This window comes from Talpa europaea (genome assembly GCF_964194135.1).
Source record: "Talpa europaea genome assembly, chromosome: 1".
Classification (NCBI taxonomy): domain Eukaryota; kingdom Metazoa; phylum Chordata; class Mammalia; order Eulipotyphla; family Talpidae; genus Talpa; species Talpa europaea.
This window is the reverse complement of record NC_140073.1, coordinates 144,030,993-144,047,281: the sequence shown is the minus strand read 5'-3', so window position 1 is coordinate 144,047,281 and position 16,289 is coordinate 144,030,993. Positions and strand designations below refer to the sequence as shown.

Here is a 16,289-nt window from a genome sequence, read left to right as displayed (position 1 = left end):
ATGTCTCCTCTGAAGATACATGGTCCTATCAGAATTCGAAGTATGCAGACTGGGATTACAAAATGGAAAGAAGGATCCTTTGAAATTGTGGAAAAAGAGAATAAAATCAGCTTAGTAGTTCACTACAATACTGGAGGAATTCCAAGGATATTTCAGGTATTTCCAGATTTTGACTTGGAGTAGATCTTGAATAGCACATGCAGTGAATAACTAGTCTGTGTCATAGTGAGTATGTATTGTGTATCCCTTCTAGATTATTATTTCTTGCTTTTTAGTTTCAGGACACTTAATACTTTTATGCATGTATGTTATTCAGCAGCATCATTGATGGTGTATAATAAAGGACAGAAAGTAGTCACCATGATCAAAAGAAAACTGATGGGAGGAGATTGAGAGGAGCTGAGTTTGTATACTATCTAAGCTATTTTAAAAACCACATTACAGGGCCTCCTTGGTGGCGCAGCGGTTGAGCGCTGGGTTGCGAAGCTGCCCGCGGCCTCCGCGGCACTGGTTCGATCCCCGGCTGCTCCCCGGCCACCTGAGGAGGGTCCCACATGGCGCGCAGATCTCTCCTGCCGCCCGCTGCTCCCCTCAGCAGTGTACTTCGGTCCTTCTGCCTGCTCTGCTCCCCGTTCTGGCTCTGGTGAATTCTCTCACCCTCCCGCGCTTCTGACTGTACCCAGTGCATGTATAAACAAAAAACAAACAAATAAATAAAAAACATGCCTCTAGAAAAAAAAACAAAAAAACAAAAAACCACATTACAGGGGGACAACCCTGATGGTGCAGGGGTTAAAATTTCAGTACTATCAAGCCAGCCACAGAGGACCTCTCCTAGTTTGCCTGCTGCTCCCCTCAGGAGTGTGTTTCATTGGGTCCACCTGTTCTGCTCCCCACTCTATCTCTGGTGAACACACACACAGACACACACACACACACACACCCCACCCCGGCCTACCCCCCCATTTCTTGTAGGCACAAATAAATTAAAACCTTTTTTAAAAAAATCACATTTGGGTAACTTTAGTTATTCCTTTTATTAACATACATGATTAATCCATCACTAGTGTTAGCTTTTAAGAATAGTTAACGTCTTGTAAGGATTACTGTCTGCTTCTTAAATAATCCTGCCAAAGATGGTCTTATGGACTGTTTAAGGTTCTTCTAACTAATCTTTTGAGGATCTCATTATTTTCATCGGTTAAAAGTAGCTAATTTTTGTCTCACTCCTATACTGTTTATTTTGTTCAGACAAGAACTATTCATCTTGATATGAGTTAAATATAAGAACATGTCTTAATTGAATTTTTCTACACTTTAAAATTTGACATTTGTTAATATCGATTATATGACGTATAGTCATTCTAAACTACGGTATCCTATTGGAGAATGATTTATAGAACTGTGCACTTGAGAATCTAAGTTAAGATAAAATTTCCATTTATCTTTGCTTTTGAACTGCAAAAATAAGTTGCTTATGATTTTGTGATCAAAAAGATTTTTAAATAGATTGGAGATGGTGACATGGGTAATATGAAGAATAGTTATTTCTGCCATATACAGATATTTACTAATTGCCCATCTTAATGAAATATTTTTTTCCAATTAGGGATTTGGTTTTTCAGTCCAAGTCCCAAATTACCACTGAGTAAATATTTAAGCAAACATGGGTCTTTAGGCGCATTAATGATTCTACCTGGGATTCTAGCCTCTTGTTAGTTCTAGATTAGTTTGCATTCAGCTTGCACTGGTTAACCACCTGTAGATTATTATGGTGGATGCTGTGCTAAGGACTAAGAATACAGAGCTGAATGAGACCTCTAATGTATTCTCACTTGTAAAACTATTTCAAGACACTGAAATAATACAAAGAAGAAAGTGTTTTGTGCTCTGAGGATTTAGAGTATAAATAGGAGTTTGTCAAACATAGATAAGGAGGAGTTTTCTATACATGGACAAATACATGCAAGTGTGAATCAGCACTCAGCCAGTCAGAAACTTATTTTAAAATGAATGGACATGGGCCTCCCCATTGGCACAGTGGGTTGAGCACAGCGCTGGGAAGCTGTTCACAGCCTCTGAAGCATGGGTTCGATTTCCAGCCCGCCAGGGAGATTCCCACATGGCCCAGCAGACCTCTCCTGTCTCGCCAGCTGCTCCCCTCAGCAGAGTCTTCGGTCTATCTGCCTGTTCTGCTCCCCACTCTGTCTCTGATAAATCCTCTCACCCTCCCATGCTTCTGGCCTGTACCTCATTCTTGTATAAATAAAAATAAAAATTAAAAATCTTTAAAAAAAATAAAATAAATGGACAATAGAGAGAAGGTAGTGGAAGTAGAGGCTGAAGAACTAGATAGGTACTAGATCTTGAAGTATCTCATTGTCATAGTAAGTGGCACTTAGATTCTAAGGAGCCAAGAATTTCGAGTAGAAATTTATTTGGGGGCTAGCAGATGACTTTGTTTCAAAAGATAAAAGGAATGGAAGAAAAGGAATATTTGGTAGGTTACTGTGGAAATTTAGATGGAGAATGAAAATCCTGAACAAAGGAAAAGACAGTGGGTGAAAGGAGAAGAGGAAAGGATGGATTTGAAAAGACTTCTAGAAGACATGATTCATTAGATTTGTTTGGTGAATCTGGGGAGACTTTGAATTTTTTGAGTGGATGGAAGTTCCTTTTATGTCCTCTGTGATAAGGAGCAGAGGGAATGATTGGGGTATGATTGTTGGAGGAGATGAATTGTTTGAAGCAGTCAGATACTGGTATTTAGTAGGCTTTAGTTAAACAGAACTGGAGCTTTTTTAGTAGAGAAGCCTGGATTTAGAGAGAGTTGAGATGGGTAATTATTAAAATTATGTGACTAGAGAGGATTTTCAGTTGTTGAAGTGGTCAGATTCAAGATTATTCTCAGCTTATTTACTAGTGAGCAAACTTCCCTCCTGATAGCTTTCATTTTTAATAAGTGGTGTATTGAATGAAACAGTGGTTATATTCTCTGTTTTACTTTTGCATTCTATCTGTTCATTTAAATATTTTGGAGTGAAAGCATCTGAAATTAGTTATTGTGTTTTATGATAGAATTTCAACTGAAGGACATGAATTTAAAATTACTTTGAAGCGAAAAATATGTCATTTAAATTTTTTAATATAAATTAAGTCTAGTAAGAAATTTTTACTATCTGTAAATTGACAAGGTCAATTCTTTCTAATTAAAAAAATTAAGAAATGTCATTTTTTATACTATTCAGAGGGTATGACTTCACCAAAAGGCAGTTTTAGGAAACCTTTGTATAGTCCTGCTGCAAGAAAATGTGAGAGAGTAAAGATGCCTAACTGGCAGGAATTATTTAGATAATAAAGATTCTGCAAGATTTATTAATTTAATCTTACAAAAATTTCAGCCAAAAGAAAAGAAAAGTTACTGCTTCTTAGCACATATTAGCCCCTTGAAAGAGTTATAAGTTAATGAACTAGGTCTGCAGAGGCAGGAAAAAAGAAGTCCATGGTGCTCAAGATCTTGTGATTGACTGCAAGTTAAATGAGTCTGCTTAGATAGTTAAGAAAGAGGGAAAAAGATGTATTCTTACTTTGGTTAGAGGTTTATTTTGATGTGTCATTGAGAGGCTGAAATTCTTTTCAGGATTATAGTTTGGGTTAATATATCATTTTACATTGCAGTTACCTTACCTATACCATTTGTTAGCTATCTTACAAACTTTTGTTCAGTGAAATAAGGAAAGAAAGAAAGCTTCTAATCTAATATAACATTCTAAACTGGGATAGAATAACCATTTTAGGCTCTGAAACGTAACTCATTTGTTTTTATAGCTTTTAACCATATCTGAAAATATACAACTTTCTACCACAAAATCAAGAAGGGGCCTCCTTGGTGGCGCAAGGGGTTAAGTCACAGCACTATGAAGCTATCTGCAGTCACTGTAGCACAAGATCAATTCCTGGCCAGGGAGCTACCCATATGGTACAGCAGACCTCTCCTATCTCACTCGCTGCTCCCCTCAGCAGTGTATTTCAGTCAGTCTGCCTGGTCTGTTCCCCACACTGTCTCTGGTGAATCCTCTCACCCCCTGCACCTCTGGCCTGTACCCCAGTTCTTGCATGCATAAATAGGTAAATCTTTTTAAAAAAATCAAGAGGGCTAAGATTACTCTGTAAAATAAATTTTAATAGTATGTTTGCTTTTCCTAAAAGTGAAATCTTTCATTTAAGTGTATCCAGAAATTGGGACTCTCTCATTGGGGTAAAAACAAATTAGTGTGGAGAAGAGTACAAAATGGAATGTGGAAAGTATTCATTTTAGAAAAGCTTTGTATTCATTATATAACATTATACTTTGTTATACATTTTTAATGATAATTTTACTTTTGTATTAATCAGCTAAGTCATAATATTAAAAATGTGGTGCTTCGACCCAGTGGAACAAAACAAAGCCGCCTAATGTTAACTCTGCAAGATAACAGCTTTTTGTCTATTGACAAAGTACCAAGTAAGGATGCAGAGGAAATGAGGTTGTTTTTAGATGCAGTCCATCAAAACAGACTTCATGCAGGTAAGCACTAATGGTCCAAGGGTTAGACATGAGCAGTTGTAAGAGAATATTGCTAGATTATATAGCCTGATGAATATTGATATAAAAATCCTTAATGTAACCAAATGTTAGAGATTGAATTCAATAGACATTAAAAGATTATTCACTAAAATCAACTGGAATTTATTTCTGGAATGCAAGGACAGTTCAAGAGATGAAAAATAAGTGTAACACCAAATTAACAGAATGAAGGACAAAACCCACATCCCTTCATGAAAAAACACTTAACAAACTAAGAATCAAAGGAAACTACCCTAACATAATAAAAGTCATATTTGAAAAACTCACAACTAACATCATACTCAATGATGAACAATTGGAAGATTTTTCTCTAAGCTCAGAAACACAGCCCTTTTCACCACTTCTACTAAACATAGTACTGGAAGTCCCAGCCAGAACACTTATGTGAGAAAAAAAAATAAAAGGCCTCCAAATTGGAAGAGATGAAGTAAAATTTTGGTCTCAGGTGACAATATCTTAATATGTAGAAAACTTTAAATAATCCACAAAAGAATATGGCTAGAAAAGGAAGAAGATTTAAATTATAATTGGGAAAAGTCACCTTGTTACCGCATTCTTAAGTACTTGCCTTTCTATATGAATTTTATTACAGGATTTTATACTTGCTATGAAAATAGCAATATAGAAAATCATATAATATGATCACATTCCTCTGCTGCCCCCAGCTCCTTTCATTTAAAATATCATTTACAGGGCCTCCCCGGTGGCGCAGCGGTTGAGCGCTGGGTTGTGAAGCTGCCCGCGGCCTCTGCGGCGCCAGTTCGATCCCCGGCTGCTCCCCGGCCACCAGAGGAGGGTCCCACATGGCGCGCAGACCTCTCCTGCCGCCCGCTGCTCCCCTCAGCAGTGTACTTTGGTCCTTCTGCCTACTCTGCTTCCCGCTCTGGCTCTGGTGAATTCTCTCACCCTCTCGTGTTTCTGACTGTACCCAGTGCATGTATAAACAAAACAAACAAACAAACAAATAAAAAAAAAATGCCTCTAAAAAAAAAATAAAATATCATTTACAGATATCTTTTCAGGAATAATCTGTTGCTTATAATGTTCCCTATATTACTGTTAGTTTCCAGCTCCTTCATCAGTATTTGTTATTAATATTTTATAGTTGATAAACTTAATTGAATTTTTCTGACTTAAACTTTAGAAAATGAAAATGTAACAGTGCTACTTTGCATGAATTTAACTGACATGTCTATTTGACACACAATTTAACTTCTAAAAAAAGTTAATAATTGTTTGCCTACTCATTATATTTTCATGTTACCAAATCTGAGCTATGTGAATTTACCAGAGACTCCGACTATATTTTTACTTTTATCATATTGGAATCACTGTTTTCAGAATTAATGTGTATAAGAAAAACTTATCTGTAAATACATTGACATGAAAAATCATGGTAGACTGGGGACCAAGCCTAAAAATGACAACATGGCATAATGGAAAAACTTCCTAGCTCTCCTTGTTAACTTCCTGTGTGGTGTGGGTCAGTCACTTACTGAGTTTCAGTTTTCTCATGTCTAAAATGAAAGATGTGTTACCCTAATTTTACTGCTTATTAAAGAATTAGAACTCAGAAAGATAAAGCATCACAGGTACATGATGGAAAGTCATTGCTGTTATTAGAATAATCAGCTGTGGGCTCAGCTAACATTCTGTGCTCTTGGGCAAATTATTTTAATCTTTTAGGTTTAGTTGGATATAAATACTTTGAAAAACAAAGCATTTAATGGCCAACAGGCATATGAAAAAATGTTCAACATCACTTGTAATCAGGGAAATGCAAATCAAAACTACCATGAGATACCATCTTACACCAGTGAGAATGGCACATATTAAAAAAACTAGCAACAACAAATGTTGGCGAGGATGTGGAGAAAAAGGAACTCTCCTGCACTGTTGGTGGGAGTGCAAACTGGTCCAACCACTATGGAGAGCTGTGTGGAGATTTCTGGACCTACTAAACATAGAGCTTCCATATGATCCAGCAATTCCACTCCTAGGTCTTTACCCAAAGGACACAGAAACATCAATTCCAAAGAGCACCTGCACCCCTATCTTTATAGCAGCACTGTTTACAATAGCTAAATGCCCAAAAATAGATGACTGGATCAAGAAGATGTGGTCCATATACACCATGGAATATTACTCAGCATTCACAAAAGATAAACACATGCAATTTGCAGCAACATGGATGGCGCTAGGGATCATGCTCAGCGAAATAAGCCAGAAAGAAAAAGAAAAATACTGGATGTTCTCACTCATAGCAGGAATCTAGAAAACTTAAATAAGGGACCAGGAAAATGAATAACTATAAGAAAGTGAAAATCAAAATCAACAAAAAACTATGAACCAGAGACACTCTATGAAGGGGGGGGGTGGGGAGGGGAGGGATTGGGGTCAAAATAAGGGGGTTGCAATTGTATGGGGAATATAAAAATAAAATTTATTTGAAAAATTAAAAAAAGAAAAACAAAGCATTTAACATATATAATTGTATTTCAAGTCAGTGGAAAAAAAGACTGATATTTGATAGTGTTATTTATGAATAGAATAACCAGAAATTTTATGTTTATCTCCTTTTATCTAAATAGTTTACATTGATAAAAGTTACATTGCTCTAAATAGGGTTACATTGATACAAGATTTGAATGTAAAACTGTAAAGGTGAAACTATAAAAGTATTATTAAAGAGGAAGAGTGATTTTAACATTACTGGATGGAAAAGGCCTGAGTATGAAATAAAAGTCAGAATCAGTAATAAGAGAAAAGGTTAATAACGTGGACTGTGTAAAATAAATTTAAGTGATCTAACAAGGAAAAGAAAGACAGGAAGAAAATGCCATAGTCACAGAGTTAATACTGCTAATATGTAAAGACCTATTTTACAAATCAATAAGAAAAAGACAACTCAGTAGAGAAATAGACAAAAACCTCAGCCAGGAAATTTAGGAAGAAAAGCAGATGACTCTTAAACATGAAAAAATTCTCATCTTCACCAGTGATTAAACAAAATCAAATTCTTACTGTTATGCTGGTTGTAGTGTGAGGGGAAGCAACATATTTTCATATACTTGGTAGCCCTTTACAGATATTTTTTTGGAGACTAAGTGGTAATAACAATTTAGTTTAAAATTTTGTAACCTTTACCCCCACAGTTCTTATCCTAAGGAATTTATCCTGCAAAAATTCCACTAGTGCACATTGTCATTCCATTGTCACACTGTGCCATAGACATACTGTGCCATAGATGTACAGATACACAGTGACTAACCTTTCTATACTCTCAGTTACCAGTATTTATATGGGAGAATTTCCAGCATTTTCTTTTTACATTTAAAATTTTGTCCTTTTATTATGTGTTTCCAGTTTTTGCATATTATTTAATGTTTTGCTTGAGATTCAGCTCTAAATTTTCACTACTATATAAATTCAGTCTACTTTATCAGAATTGATAAGCATTTTGATTTGTTTTCTGCTTTATTTCTTTTCTTCACTATATAAAATAACAATGGTAAAAAGACAAAAAGCTATTAACAGTGGTAAATCTCTTTACTAAAGTAAGTGATTTGGGAATTTTTTTTGCCACCAGCCATGAAGCCTTCTCAGGGGTCTGGTAGTTTTGGAGCCATTCTGGGCAGCAGGACCTCACAGAAGGAAGCCAATAGACAGCTTTCCTACTCAGACAATCAGGTATGTTCTTCAGAATCTCTGTAGGTCTTCAAAAAAATGTTTATTGTAGACATTTTATAAGGTAGTTGCAGGAAGTAGTAATGTCTAATCCTAGTATTGTCAAGGGTATTTTTTGTACACTTGAAATTTACCATTTTAGCCATCTCAATCACTTCAACTATTTTTATAATTTTTTTTTAAAATCTTCTAATGAAGACAGTGCTGAAAGTAAAAAAAGAAGCCCCTGCCCCTTTTAAAGCCAAAGCCAAGGGTTTGAAGGCCAAGAAAGCAATAATGAAAGGTGTCCACAGCCACACACACACAAAGAAGATCCACATGTTACCCACCTTCCAATGGCCCAAGACACTGGCGCTGAAGGCAACCCAAATGGAAGAATCTCTTCCTTTATTCAACCTCCGGGAGAAACAAGCTTGACTACTGGCCAAGTTTCCCCTGACCACAAAGTCAGTCATGAACGAGACAGAAAATAATACACTTGTTCATTGTGGATGTTATGGCCAACAACACCAGCTCAGACCATGAGGAAGCTCTGTAACATTGTGACCATGGTTTATATCCTAATTACACCCAATTAAGAGAAGAAGGCATGTGTTCGACTGGCTCCTGATTATGATGCTTTAAGTGTTACTAGCAATATTGGGATCATCTAAACTGAATCCAGCTGGCTAACTAAATATAAATTTTTCACCATTAAAAAATAAAATATGGGGCCTCCCCGGTGGCGCAGCGGTTGAGCGCTGGGTTGCGAAGCTGCCTGCAGCCTCTGCGGCGCCGGTTCGATCCCCGGCTGCTCCCCGACTACCGGAGGAGGGTCCCACATGGTGCGCAGACCTCTCCTGCAGCCCGCTGCTCCCCTCAGCAGTGTACTTCGGTCCTTCTGCCTGCTCTGCTCCCCGCTCTGGCTCTGGTGAATTCTCTCACCCTCCCGCGCTTCTGACTGTACCCAGTGCATGTATAAACAAAAACAAAACAAAACAAATAAATAAATAAATAAAGCATGCCTCTATTAAAAAAAAAAATAATAAAATAAAATATGATTTTTCTAAAGCTTACCACATTCTTCCCTTAAAAATTGTTTTACAGGGCCTCTCTGGTGGTGCAGCAGGTTGAACACAGCGCTGTGAAGCTGTCTGCAGCCTTTACAGTGCGGGCTCAATTCCCTGCCAACCAGGGAGATAGCCATATGGCACAGCAGACCTCTCCTGTCTCACCCACTGCTCCCCTCAGCAGTGTTTTTGGTCCTTCTGCCTGTTCTGCTCCCCATTCTGTCTGTAGAGAACTCTATCACCCTCCTGTGCCTTTGGCCTGTACCCCAGTTCTTGCATAAAAAATAAAATAAATCTTTTTTAAAAAATCATTTTACAGATAACAATTTAACCTTTAGTATCTCATTGTCATCATTATGAACCACAGTAGAGTGTAGTTCTTTTTTTTTTTAAAGATTTATGTATTTATGCACATAAGAACTGGGGTGTAGGCCAGAGGTGGGGTGGTGAGAGGATTCACTAGAGACAGAGTGGGGTGCAGAACAGGTGGATCTACTGAAATAAGCTGCTGAGGGGAGCAGCGGGAGAGACAGGAGAGGTCTGCTGTGCCATGTGGGTTACCTCCCTGGCCAGGGATTGAACTCATGCTGCAGTGGCTGGTGATAGCTTGATAGCACTGTTTTTAACTTCTGTGCCACTAGGCAGGCCCCACAGTGTAGTTCTTTTTTTTTTTTTTCCTAAGTTTTAAAAAATTTTATTTATTATTGGAGTGTAGTTCTTAAAAGCATAACTTTGGAGTTTGATTTGGATTTAAGACTTGGTACTGCCACTTACTAGCTGCCACTGGAGAAGTTCTTTATACTGTGAAATTGAAATAGCAATAATATTTTCAGATTGCTGTGATATAACACATGTAAAAGTGCTTAGCTCACTATACCATATAATGACAACCCTATAAATGTTTGCTGCTACTATTTCTGTGCTCCTTTTTAAGTCTGTTCTACATTATGAACTTGGCCCCCCTACATTACATGATACCCAGGCCTAGACTGTTTTGTTGAGGTCTTCTGTTTGCTGTAGTTATTTTTCTTTTGTACATATTATTCAGCTAGCCATGAGATTGCTGTGTACTATTGCAACTTAGAAGTCCTTCCCTTGCTTTTCAAGGGAAGCTGGGTATAAAGTAGGACAACTAAGACTATTATAGAGAGGTAGTCCATACTAAGCAATGAATAAAATTTCATTTTTGTGAATTTTTTTTCTTGGGTTTTTTTTTTTTTTTACATTTTAATTGTGATACAATTGATATTCAGTAAATTGTAAATATCTAAAATGTCAGTTTTATAAATTTTGACATACTGATACATACTTACTGGTAAAATCACCATAATCAACTAGTTAACATAACCATAACAACCCTTAAATGATTCCTTTTTCCGGGCCTCCCCAGTGGCACAGTGGGTTGAGCGCTGCGCTGTGAAGCTGTCCGCAGCCTCTGCAGCGCGGGTTTGATTCCCGGCCAGCCAAGGGGAAACTCACATGGCATGGCATACCTCTCCTGCCTCGCCCACTGCTCACCCTCTGCTCCCCACTCTTTCTGGTGAATTCTCTCACTCTCTGACCTGTAACCCCAGTTCTTGTATAAATAAATAAATCTTTAAAAAAAAAAAGTTTCCTCTTTGCAGTTCTTCCTTCCTTCCCACCTCCTCCCCATGGCCCATATCACTAAGTCAGCTAATGTGCTGTCACTATGAGTTTGCATTTTCTAGAGTTTTGCATAAATGGAATCAGGGTGTAATTTTTTTTTTCCTGACTCCTTTCACTTATCATAATTATTTTGAGATTCATCCATTTGTAGATAGAAATTTAAGCTGTTGGGATGTTTAAATGAGTATTAACATATATAACAGAAGCAAATGTTAATACTTTCCAAAAAAATAATAATTCCTGTTAGTGGGATTATTAAGTCAATTTTAGTGGTTTTGACTAGCATTAAATAAAAAAGGAATAGAACAGAAAATAGAGGAGCTATTGTATACACTAAGGATAAAGTACTGATTTCTGAGGTTTTAGTTTGTTACATTTATATGTGAAATAGGTTGTGATGTAAAATATTTCTCATTATGGGGCCACAAAAGTCCCAAAAAGGTACAAAACAGTGTACACATAATATGTATTATTTGTATAGCAAAAAGAATAATGATTTTCATTTGCATAGGGAGAGTAGAATACTTATTAAGGGGTAGGACAATGGGAAGTGGAAGAACTAGGTGGATGGCAATAGGGTAATAATAAGACATCTCAGTGCATGGCTTTTATAATAACCTGATTTTTTATTCTTAAGAATGTATCACCCATTTGAAAATAAATTTAACTTTTTCAATCATTTGTTCATATGACCTTGGATTTTTCTCTTTCCTGTCCTAAGATTGTCCTTCTGTAGAATTAAATATATTTGGAAATAACTTCCATAGAGAAATCATATTGCTCTTAATGTGCAGTTATAAGATCTACTGTTAAAATACTGTTTGAAAGTACTGTTTCCCAACTAATATGTTAAATTGCTATATTTTCTCTAAATGTTTTGATATGTCTTTAGGGTAGACTTTGATTCATCTTCTGCTAGTACAATCTATCTCACTCTTACTCTCCCTATCCTCCAGACTAGAGGATAGGGAGAAAAGTCATATGAAGTACATGTGACTTGACATTTAAGTTTTGGCAAACAAATACCATTGTTGCTTCTTTTTCTCATGTGTATGTCATTTTAATTTATCGTAATCACAATGGGATATTTTTCTCTAAAATCTATTTTTATGCTGGTCACTAAAACTATGTCTTGTGTATGTGAGTCTTTTATTCTTTTAAATCAATAGTTCAAAGCATGATTCCCCACTTTAGAACCCAAGTATGCTATAGAATTCTTAAATTTACAGGAGTACTACATACAGGAAAATTAAACATCAAGCTCAATTTCTCACAATGACTATATAGTAGAATCACCTAAAGTGCTTTAAAAATACTGATGAAAGAGTCTTATCCCAGACAGATTTGGATCAAACCTCCAGAGAATCTCCCAAGTTGTGGGTACTTTTTCAAAATACCCCATGTGAGAATTACCAGTCTTAAAGTATGTCATTTAATTTGAAGATTTAGCTGTATTAAACTTTATCCTTACAGGCCTCTTCAAAAAGAGGAAGTTTGGAAACTAAAGATGATATTCCATTTCGAAAAGTTCTTGGTAATCCAGGTAGAGGATCAATGAAGACTGCAGCAGGCAGTGGAATAACTGTCACCCGGACAATTCCCTCTTTGACATCTACATCAACACCTCTTAGGTCGGGGTTATTAGAAAATAGGTATGAACTACTTTTATTTCTTTTCTTTTCTTAGTCATTAGCTGTACCTGTTTATAAATGTCTTTTGGAAAGACCAGTAATTTGAGATAAAGGTCATTGTCCAGTGAGCAAAGTCTTTTCGAAGAAGAAAAGTATCAAGTGTGTTTTTGGTAGATACTTAATATTTGTCTTAAGTGATTGATGCCAATAACATGTATTGAGCATGCAGATATACAGCCCCATGGTACAGAGTTAGATAGCAGTAGTCAGTCTGTCTTTGAGTATGTTGGTTTATACTTTTTAATGGTATGAATTGTGGCTTGTAAAAGACCTTTTTTTCCTCTTCTCTACAGAACTGAAAAGAGGAAAAGAATGCTGTCATCTGGCTCAGAATTGAATGAAGATTACCCTAAAGAAAATGACTCATCATCGTAAGTTACTTTAAGAACCTTTACAGCACTAGAGCAATGTTTCTTATATTGGTAATAATCAACTAATAGGGAAAATGTAAGGGGATATTGTTCAGTTTATGGAAATTCCAAAGATCAAAGGACGGAATTAGAAGTATTTTGGTAATTAGGATTGTAGGCTCCATAGAGAAAGGATTTGGCCTGTGCTGCCGAAGACCAGCTCCGGCAAAATGTCTGGTTTTTGGCACTTTGCTATCGCTTTGGTCATTTCATCACACTTCTCTTACTCTGGTTTTAAAATATGTAATACTTAGAGAAAGAATAGAGCCAAAGAACTCTGTAAACAAGTGTTTCTTGCTGACGACTCCTTTACTTGGAACCCCTTCCCTCACTCTTCCCCTTGCCTATAAAAAATTTTTAACCATACTTGTGAAAAGTTAGCTTGGGACAAAAGGAAGTAAATCCTACTTAGATTTTATGCAAGAAACAGCAATCTTTTAGAGGTTTTTTCTGGATTGAATAAGAGGATAGACCTGCAACAAGGTAGTCAGCATCTCAGTCCTCTTCCTCATCTTGCAAGGGTTTGTTTTTTGTTGTGTTTTTTAATCATCTGTTGGAGAAAACTTATTACAGTTATCAGTTAGTACTGCAATTAATACCTTAACAGAAATTAGTTGATAGTTAACTGGTGTTCAAAGCCATGTGGTCACCAGAAAGATATTGGGAAAAAACTAAAGAAACTTTATGTATTAATTGGGATGTTGGTTTTGCTGCTGTAACAGATGTAAGAATCTGGGTAGATGATAGTACTGATCTGGTATCTGAAATTACAATCATCTTGGGCAGTCATTTGGGACCACAGTATTTTCTATTTTGTTGATCTGCTGTCCTTATAAGGAGCTTTCATTTTGTGAACCAGGATAGCTACTTCAACCTCAACTTTGTGCCTGTATTCCTGTTGGTAGAAGGAAGAAAGGATCAAAGAGGGAAGAGAGGAAAAAGAAAAGCTTTTTTTGGGTTAGAAGTTATATACCCCACTTTTGTGCATATAATTCTGGCCAGAACTAAGTGTGTTTATATCACATTTGAGAAAGTCTTGGAAATATGCCTAGCCCAGATTCTACTGTTATAGCAAAAGGGTACAGTGATTATCTGGGGACAGATAATAGTCTGCCATAGTTTACCCTTCTGATCACAAAAGTACCCCTGTCATCATTCTATATGTAAAATTCTTAACCACTTAAGTAATAAAATATTATCTAACACCGCTTACTGATTTTCAGCGTATGATCAACCTATAATCAGAAAACAAAGATGTAATAAGCCTTATTGACATTGAAGTTAAAGTACATCTTACAAAAGTTGATGAGGAAGAGGAAGAAACAAAGGAAGTTAGTGGTGGTACAAGGTGTATATGTTTTTAGTGTATTAATTAAAATTACCTGAATGTACCTAATCTGCTTGTTTTATTATAGGTTCAGGTATTTGGGAATAATGGAGGGGTGCGGGTTGGAGCTTGTTTAAAAAATATTAACTTTGTGTTCATGGACTTCACATAGTTCAATCACTGGTGAAAATGATGTCAACATTTAGTGAATAGTATTTAAAAACATTGTGGCCTTTGTTTACTTGTTTTATGTTTTAATTCTATACAGTAGTATCATAAACATTCAGTTTATTTCTCAATTGATTCTTTTGATCTTAGTAGCTGAATCATTTCATCTCATCTTGCTTTGCCTAAGAAAATCTATAATCTTGCTTTCTGATTTGACTTTTGATTTAAAAAAAAAAATGCTCCTTCATTTTTGCTAAATTACCAAGGTCATGGATTGTATTGGCTCTTGACTTGGTAATGAAAGATGATTTTCATGTTTCTCATTTGCTTAAGTTACTCACCCCTTGAGGCTTTAACACCTATAGCCCAACTTCCAAGCAAATCAATAAATTCAGCTCTTGAAATGTAAATTTACATGGCGCAGTCTGCCGCGCTATGATCACTAGTTAAATTTAAGAACTATAGCTTTGTATCTGCATATATTTTTATCCCAATGTATAATGAATTAAATTATTAACTGTAGGAACAACAAGGCAATGACAGATCCTTCAAGAAAGTATTTAACCAGCAGTAGAGAAAAGCAGCTGAGTTTGAAACAGTCAGAAGACAATAGGACATCAGGTAAATATTTATTTTGTCTTTATATAAGATTCTCTTATTATCTTAGGCTAGAAATAAAAACCTAGATTGGAACATATCTCTATTTTTCAAGGATACCGAATAATTTAGTATGAGATATTAGGCACCAATTTCTAGCCATTATTCAGCTAAAATTTATTATTTTAAAGATTTTTATTTTTATTTATACAATAGCTGGGGTACAGGCCAGAGGCGCAGGAGGGTGAGAGGATTCACCAGAGACAGACCGGGGAACAGAACAGGCAGACAGACTGAAAGCACTGCTGAGGGGAGCAGCAGGCATGACAGGAGAGGTCTGCCGCGCCACGTGGTCATCTCCCTGGATGGCCAGGAATCAAACCCGTGCCACAGAGGCTGCGGACAGCCCCACAGCTCTTTGCTCAACCCATTGTGCCACTGGGGAGGCCCTAAAATTTATTATTTTAAAAGATAAATATTTTTTAAGATTTATTTATGCATACAAGAACTGGGGTACAGGCCAGAAGTGTAGGGGGTGAGAGGATTCACCAGAGACAGAGTGGGGAACAGAACAGGCAGAGTGACTGAAATACACTGCTGAGGGGAGAAGTGGGCGAGTCAGGAGAGGTCTGCTATGCCATATGGGTTGCTCCCTGGCTGGCTGGGGAATTGAACTCTTGCTGCAGTGGCTGCGAATAACTTCATAGGTTTGTGTCTTAAGCCCTTGCGCCTCTAGGGAGGCCCCAAAAGATTTATTTATTTTATTTATTCAATCATACAAGAACCAGGGTACAAGCCAGATGTGAGGAGGGGGTGCATGAGAGGATTCATCAGAGACAGAGCGGGGAACAAAACAGGCAGACTGATTAAAATACACTGCTGAGGGGAGCAGCGGGTGAGACAGGAGAGGTCTGCCGCGCCATGTGGCATTCTTGCTGGCCAGCTGGCCGGCATCAAACCCACGCTGCAGAGGCTGTGGACAGCCCCACAGCACTGTGCTCAACTGCCTGGTCCACTAGGGGAGGCCCAAAAGATTTATTTATGCATACAAGAACTGGGGTGTAAGCCAGAGGTGTGGTGGGTAAG

The 16,289-nt window shown here is 37.0% G+C and overlaps 1 protein-coding gene across 2 annotated transcripts in view; it reads left to right on the top strand.

Annotated features, from left to right (window-relative positions):
* The window catches only part of USP37 (ubiquitin specific peptidase 37), a gene marked incomplete at both ends in the record, with an annotated part of 57,165 nt that continues 40,876 nt past the window's right edge, over positions 1 to 16,289 (top strand). For both annotated transcript variants that reach the window (XM_084239103.1, XM_084239102.1), the window contains 6 exons: positions 1 to 156; positions 4,396 to 4,567; positions 8,217 to 8,317; positions 12,484 to 12,662; positions 12,995 to 13,072; positions 15,130 to 15,227. In XM_084239103.1, coding sequence (XP_084095229.1) covers positions 1 to 156; positions 4,396 to 4,567; positions 8,217 to 8,317; positions 12,484 to 12,662; positions 12,995 to 13,072; positions 15,130 to 15,227 — 784 coding nt within the window. The remainder of the gene's footprint in view (positions 157 to 4,395; positions 4,568 to 8,216; positions 8,318 to 12,483; positions 12,663 to 12,994; positions 13,073 to 15,129; positions 15,228 to 16,289) is intronic.